This window comes from Wasmannia auropunctata, unplaced genomic scaffold (assembly GCF_000956235.1).
Source record: "Wasmannia auropunctata unplaced genomic scaffold, wasmannia.A_1.0 LD320724.1, whole genome shotgun sequence".
Lineage (NCBI taxonomy): Eukaryota > Metazoa > Arthropoda > Insecta > Hymenoptera > Formicidae > Wasmannia > Wasmannia auropunctata.
The window spans coordinates 1-8,211 of record NW_012042166.1 but is presented as its reverse complement, the minus strand read 5'-3'; the positions used below and the strand labels follow the sequence as shown (position 1 = coordinate 8,211).

General features: G+C 29.1%; 2 protein-coding genes across 2 annotated transcripts; both read right to left on the bottom strand.

The window, feature by feature from the left end:
- Positions 1-2,739: 2,739 nt before the first annotated feature.
- Positions 2,740-5,191, bottom strand: LOC105460501 (cullin-1-like). Its single transcript, XM_011706952.1, has 6 exons — positions 5,180-5,191; positions 4,945-5,094; positions 4,625-4,864; positions 3,780-3,883; positions 3,483-3,702; positions 2,740-3,310 (listed from the first exon to the last, which is right to left on the bottom strand). Exons 1-6 carry the CDS (start codon positions 5,189-5,191, stop codon positions 3,230-3,232), a joined length of 807 nt encoding a protein of 268 aa, XP_011705254.1. The 3' UTR covers positions 2,740-3,229.
- Positions 5,192-6,306: 1,115 nt separating this feature from the next.
- Positions 6,307-7,761, bottom strand: LOC105460499. Its single transcript, XM_011706951.1, has 3 exons — positions 7,487-7,761; positions 6,611-6,777; positions 6,307-6,491 (listed from the first exon to the last, which is right to left on the bottom strand). The coding sequence occupies exons 1-3, from the start codon at positions 7,563-7,565 to the stop codon at positions 6,342-6,344; spliced, it is 396 nt and encodes a 131-aa protein (XP_011705253.1). The 5' UTR covers positions 7,566-7,761; the 3' UTR covers positions 6,307-6,341.
- Between the last annotated feature and the right edge of the window lie 450 nt (positions 7,762-8,211).

Genomic DNA, 8,211 nt, shown 5'->3' with positions numbered 1-8,211 from the left:
AGTAATTCCCAGTAAATTTACATTCCCGGAACTTTTTGCTTCTGTCTGATCATTTAAACAGCTCCCTTGAGGAGAGCATCTTTCTCAGGGATATTTTGTAAAACATTAATTTATTAAATGACTGTAACTTATATATTGTATAAAAGATGAAATTAATCCCATTTTTATAGCTATTTATATTTTACAGTATTATATGTATATTACAGCACAAATCAGATCTGATATATACCTTTTTATTTTTATTACAAAGCTTGTATGTATATTTTGTTTTATTTCACACATCTTAAAATCAAGATTATCGAATCGAGATATTTCATACTTTTTCAATAAAGACTTATGTTTTTTATTCATTTTAAGTATTATTTTTTTATTAATAATTTTGCGAACATTTCATGCTTCTGTTCCATTATTAATTGATTTTATATAAAATGCATATCTAACTAAATAGACCGTAAAAGGATTTGCAGATTTTTTAACATATCCAAATAAGTGAAGTTAATAATCTAACAGTAAAGGGCAGCAAATTCAAGCGGATATTGCAGTGGATTAATATCAAATGTATTCGCATTGAACTTCTTTTCTTTGTTAACAGAGCTTACAAACATAAGACGATTTATCTGCATTCTATAAATTTTGTTCGATTTCTGTCATATTTTGTCAGCGAGTTCTGCTGTATTTCTGCTGATGTAATATGCCAATAATATTGTATACAAATCTTGCATTAAATCTATACTTTCTGTTAAAATCTACAGTGGACACTTTTTTTTTAAGACCTGTTCTCAACTTGGTCTAGATAAAAAAAAATGAGATCTTTGTAGTTACAATGGAAATCGTACATTTCGTGAACATATTTAAAACATAATTATTTTTCTTATCCAAGGATTGAGAACGAAGTAATAATAAAAAAAATTGCTCTAAAGAGACTTGATTTCCATCGTGACTATATCTAAGTCATTTTTTACATTTTGACAACTTCAAATGTCTCGTTCAATTTATTTACATATAGTTTCTGTGTGTCTAGTGCAAGGAATAATAACTGACGATAGAAAACTGAGTATACAAAAATTCGAAGCATCTAATTTTTGCCGCGTATCCACGCGGAATATAAATATTATTTGCCTGATGTATAATCGCGACGCATCCAAGACTGTGTCGCACGCATGAGCTGTGCGAACTTTTAAAAAAAATATGCAGCTGTGAATCAAAATCGTTAATGATATTTCACTGGATGAGATGAATGTTAATGTACCTTCTGCGAATAAAGGGTTGCCAATCCTTGACCCTAAATGATGTATGTACCATAATAATAAATGTCTAAACTTACGAAAAGCAAATAAACTTATTTTCGCAAACAATTCGTCGAAAAAAAAATTATTTTTATATAGAAATATTAGCAAATATCACAAGTATAATGGATAAAGACCGTGATGTAGTCGGTATCCCTCTGCACAACCTATAGCTCGAATTACGTTAATGCTTTCGTAATTTGAAAAAGAAATTCGCAGTTACACTTTAATAAAATACATTAAGTTAACGTTCTGTATAGCTATAAGTATATATAGACGTTGCGCTATTTCACCCTGCGGGCAAGTGTGTTAATACAATTTAATTACAATAATTCTCAATTTATTCCACTCGCTCTTTAGATTTTCATCATTGACAATATGCCATGAAAAAAGTCTTAATATCTGCATACCTAGGATCATGATACATATACTTAAAAATTCTAAAAACACACTCTCTCTCTCTCTCTCTCTCTCTCTCTCTCTCTTGCACTCTCTTTCTCTCTCTCTCTCTCTCTCATTTATTTTTATACATATTGAGTTTAAAATCTCGAGATGATCGTGACTATTGTGAACGCTTATAATTACAGGATCTACAACTCTTCCTGACCCTTATTGAGGGCACTAAAGTTAAGATTCACATAAGCACCACTTGTAGCTTACGTTTATTATTCGTTTATATATATGTATATATAAACGAATTTTATTTATATATATGTATATATATATATAAATAAAATTTAATGAAAAAAACTATACATATAGTTCTTTTTCTTTAAATCTTATTACACCATAAGTATTCTTACTGCTGCTTTCATATTGCACGAACATATCAAGCGTTTTCTCTCAACTCGTTCCCATTAGCAATAGAAATTTGATAAACAAATTTATTCGATGAATTAATCACTATTAAGTTAGTCGGCATATGTTAATCTTCAAATCCAATTTCGGCCCAAAGATAATTAAAGTCATTTCCACTTTGCATAGAAAAAAATTGTATTCTTAAATTTAATTTTGTTAAAAATATTGATTTTTTTTTTAAGCAATCATGCTAATCGTGCGAATTAGTATATTCTCAAAAAGAAATTAGCAGATTTGTATTTCCATAATTTCAAATATTCTATCTAGGACACGCAGAGTTGACATAATTATATTATCGCGCAAAGACATTTGAATCGCTATATGACTATGATAGAATTTTACATATATTGTTATAAAATTTTCTGGCTTATGTCTACTGTAAAAGTTGAACTTTTGCTAAAATGCATTACTATCTATGTGCTCGCAAAAATTTTGTACATTTCTTTGTATATTACATCTTACTGTATGTATGTGAAGCTGATTTCTTTTTGTATATAACCATTACAATTTATAATGATCTTAATATGTATATGTTTATATATATATATATATATATATATATATATATATATTATAATAGTGGACATATCTTTTATTTTCTCTACATTTACAACATTCTTACTAGTTTGTAAAAAATAAATTGTTCTTAATATTTTCAGTTACAAGACCAAAAAATATTGGTATTAATAATGCAATAAAAACATTTTTTAAAATATAATTTCATGTACGTTCTCTATGTCTAAAATCTTAAATGATGTTTGTGACACCACAGCGAAGCAATATGCCTCGTTTTGAAAACCAGCACAGACAGTAACGCATCTAGCATAGGCTAATAATTACAAAATAATTTTATTAACATTTTTTTATGCTATATTCATATATCTTTTAAAAGATATATAAAAAGCCAGACTCTAAATGCGACCAGAATGATAGTATGTTACAAAGGTATACATGTACAGAATAAAAATAGGGAATTACACTCGAGACCTTAAATAAATAGTCTGATACGTATATATCAATGAAAGTGAGTGAGTGAATGTGTACGTTGTTTTTATTTTATTTTTATTGTTGTATCGTTGCCCTGATCATGCCAGATAGCTATAAGTGTCCTTTTGACCTTCTGTGCGCTCCAAATATTCTTTTTCAATTAAAATATCTATACATTTCTGCAACAAGAATATCCAGTGTTAAAATGTTGGTACTATTGTTATGTAATTTTTATATTTGCTTAAATCATAATAATATTGTTTCAAAAATGTTTAAAAATATGGCTATACATATATATAAAATAATATATTGAAAACAGAAAATTTTTTTTTTTTTAATAAATAAACTCACCTTAATGACATGTACTCTCGGCTTGAATCTAGAGCTTAATTGATTCAATACTTCTGCTACCAACTGTTGATGCTTCAATACTTTCCGCATTTTCATAATTCTAACAATTGCTGCTTGAATTAAAAGTTTCCTATCCTCTTCTATGTGTTTGTGCGTAGTCTCCTGTTCAACTTTCAATTCCGTCTTCATTGGAATATTAATGTTTACCCTTAATTTCTTGCTGTTAAACGATAATAAATATTGTTACATCAACTGCTAATAAGTATAGTTAGATATATACATATAAAAGTGGCATACTTCTTGTATCCTGTAAAAAGTTCTACCGTCGATAACGGGGTCAGTTCAGCCACATCGTCGCTAGCTGCGGTTAAAAGCTTGGCTTTCAAAAGTATTTGAATAACCTGCGCGAAGAAACTTTTTAGTATTTTTTTATATTGTTTACAGCCGATTAGATTACACAGGATTGCCACAAAAAATGAATTTTGAAATTCCCTGGCTTTTCCATTATGTCCAGACAACAGTGGAAAATTTTCCATGATCAGTATCAAATATATAATTCTAAATTTTAATGTTTAGAAGATACATATTACAAGAGAGGTAACTTATATTATTAGAAGCAACATAAATGTAGAAGTTTAATAACATGATATAATCCCAAATGCAAATTCAGACTAACAAATTATTAACATCGCTTTGACATTGATGTTATGTATTAAACTACAGAAAAAAATTTCTTTGGCTGAATTTTTCGCGGGGATTTTGCTTGGGGACCAGACAAAATCTCAGTGATAAAAGCAAAAAAATGTCTAAAGACATTTCTTTAATATCGCTAAATATTCGGAATATTTTCGATTACAATAGCAGAGAGAAGAACAAAATCGTAATTTTCGAAATTTTTTCGATTTTACAAAATCATTTCATTCTGTTCTATTGTTTAATTATGGAAAAGGATTTTTAAATCAGAAAAAGTAATACATACAAAAACATTATACAAAAATTATTGAGTTTCGTCGATAGAACAAATGATCCCTTTAAGGAAATTGTGAGCAAAGTTCAAAATTCCAGGCTCTTTTATATCTTTCCCTGACTTTTCCAGACTTTCCCGGTTTTTCAGGTCTGTGGCAACCCTGAATTTACATTACCTGTAGTAAAAAATCCATCTTTATTTGCGTTGCATATTGCAATTGTTGTATTGTCCACGATGTAGATCCATTATACGCTAACAAAACTGCCATTTGGAAAGTCGATGCTTGCAATGTGTATCTGTTCTTAAAACAATTTGTATGTAGCTCTCCCTTAGACATATTATATAGCCAATTTAACTTTCTACCGCTGTGCTGCGAACTATAGAAAGTAGTGAACCTATGTACAGATCTTTCTAGCTGCAAATGAAAATTACGAGTAAGTAATCAGTTAAAGAGTTCAAAAGAATTGTGATTAAACATTTTCGGTATGTCTTTACCTCGGTCGGCAAAGAAAATGTGAATGACTGTTGGAATGGCCATGAACCAGAAGATAAAACTTGTATACTGAAATCTATATCTAAAGGTTCAGCAGAATTTGTCAAATGCCTCCTGAACTGTTCATTTAGATCTTTTGATACACCAATGTCCTGTGAATTATTACAATTATACTGTTGTATTTTCTCAACAGAATGCGTTATCTGTTGATAAAGTTTCAAATAAAATTATATGTACTCTATAGAACATTCCTAAAATAAGGACCAACTTTTTCAAATGTATTTTATAACTTGAGAAAAAAAAATATATATATACATATAAAATGCACACTATATATTTTTTGTATATATGTATATTTGCAAATACTGAGTTAATTTTGCAAAAATATTTTACACTAAAAATATTCAAACCATGAAATTGAATGTTTTTAAAAAGAAACATTTTGATCGTTGAATTAGTATATCAAACAGCTTATTTATTAAAGATAAAAACTAGTTAATTTACTAGTTAATTAGTTAGAGAAAATATATGCAACTATATTATAAAAGTTTAGTAACAATTCAGAACATAAAAAAATAAATAAATTTAAATCAAAGGAATAGGCTTCGAAGAATAAATCAGATATAATGGAGTAAATGTTTATGTAAATCGACACGGGTGTTGGTGTGTATTAATTTTGTTTGTACAATGTCCAACTACAAACTGCGCGCCGCACGGCTTGTCGGTCTTGAATTGAAACATAGTTCTTGTACGAAGCCAAAATCCACTTGCAACGAATTAAATTGACGAAAACAATATCTTTTGATATTGCTAATATGCATCTATAAGAATCCCCTCCCTGTCTTATATGCCTCAAGGGTCGATTGGTAGGACGCAAGCCCGTCCGGCAAGCAATAGAAATGTAAATAGGAAAAAAATCAAATTTTTTTTCCCATAAAATACGTGGTTTTTTTTTTTTAAGAAAAAACATAAGCCTCGTTTTTTTCTCAAAATTTTGTTTTTTTCAGCTATCTATATTTTGCTTAATATAAGTTAATTTTTCATGATTTTTTATTTTATAGATAGTAGATTTAAATTATCATCATTTTAACCTTTACACAGAACGAGAAAGCCAATATATTGATTCTGAAGCATATTTTGAAGCAAGGACTTTAATAAATAATTATAATAAATTCTACTTAAGAAAAAGCTGTTTAGAAAAAGAATTAAAAGATTCTCCTTTTGTAAAAGTTAAATGTAGATCACATTAAAATTAATTTAATAATTACTATTTACAATTAATTATTCGTGCTATCGGAACTGAAAAAAAAAATCAAATTTGTATTTTTTCAATAAAATAAAACACCTTTTCTAATGTTTTTTTTTCTATTAGAAAAAAAAAACGTTTTTTTTTACATCTCTAGATTGCGTTAATCTTACCACTAGTGGATGCGATTGGGCTCAACTCCGATTTCATATCTGGAAACGAAAACATCCTGTCCTTCATCTGTTCCACCGATTGGCCCATGTTCAGTAGAAATATTAGAATGCTTATACGATTCTTCAATGGCTATGTGAAAGAACAAGATTGATATAGGAACATTTAGTTGCGTACAGCAGATATAAAGACATATATGTAATTGAAACAAAGGACTTAAAAAAAGATGTAAATCAGATTAGATTTCGTACCCCATCTTTTAAATCATTATGCAGCTTATCAAATTGCACTGCATCGCGTGGTGATAATTTACTCTTTATATATGTTGCTACAGTCATTTCATCCTCTCTCAATGTTTCTATGCCTTGAGTAGACGACAATAGGCCAAGGGAAAAACGCATGAATCTTCTAACTGACTCTGTAAAATATAAAAAATATATTACAACTTGTGCGTCGCACAGTCTTATGATGTTATTATATACATTGTGTAATATTTGCAAATTTATATGCTGCTACGACTTATTGTTTATATTATATACAAATGTATATATTTAAATGCCATAGAAAAATCTGAGAAATGCTGTTAAAGTGACTGAATTGTGGCAGTAATGAGGCACTGTTCTGTATGTCTGAATTGGTCTGAAAAGATTATCACCATTCATACATAGATTTAAACTTGTATACGATTTAAAGAGCGGCCTAAAGTGATTTAAAGTGAGCCACCTTGCTGAAGCTAGTTAATTCTCGAGACACTTTACATCTGTCATCCAACATACCTTGTTAAATTAAACACAAATGATCAAATTTTTTTGAACAAACTTGACTTATTAGAGCACATAAATAACTCAAATTAATTAAATTTCATCATGAAAGTCCATCAGGAATTCCTGCACCAATTTTTTTTTTAACTTTTGTCACTATATTAAAAATAATTATATATCTTTTTTGAAAAGTCTCGTCGTAATGTAAACAATGCTTTAGTATAGAAATACGAGGCATTGATAGCATTTAGTTGCACTGCATTAAAAATGAATATGATAGCGTTGCGATTAATTCGAATAATAAAACGATAACTTTTTCCGAACGTAAATTTCCCGGCGATGCTGTGCAGCTTCAGAAAAACTAACCTGGTCTTTGTTCGCCACATAGAGAAATAATCATATTCTGAACCAGATCGGCAATAGTTTCAGCTTCCGTGGAATTCATATTCGTATCACGTGAGGTTCTCTATAATCCTGCTCGATGTTGTATCATATATGAATGTAATATATTTATTCTTTGCAAATTATTGTTTAAGCATTCACACACACTGCCTTTGCACCGAACTTTAATCAATTTTAATCGAGCGGCAAACAAACACGTATGTGTACACATGTACGACTGACATCAGCGACATCTCTTTTTATTGTCCTCAAGTATAGTGGGAAGCTCGAGAGAGAATCACTTTTATTATATGAAATCTGTTTTTACTTTTTACACCATTTTTATTCACTTATTTATAAAGCATTTATATAATAAAAATCATTATTTTAATAATAAATTATTCAAATAAATCGCAAATTTATGTCAAAAGTCGATAACATCGACACTCTGCAATTACCTCCGGGCCCTTTGGCTGGCACGAAAATTTGCCCAGGCAGGGCTTTTTAGCAGGGTTGTGCATCTACGCGTAAAATATAATGCTCTACGTTTACGTGTAAACAACGTAAACTATTGTAAAAGTGTCATCTATGTAGACAGTCAGTAGACTATATATTTATTCATTTAATAAATATATATAATTTAACATTTATGTAAAAAACTACTATTTGAGTAAGAAAAATTCTCTGGCATTTTTAATCTTAATCTCGTA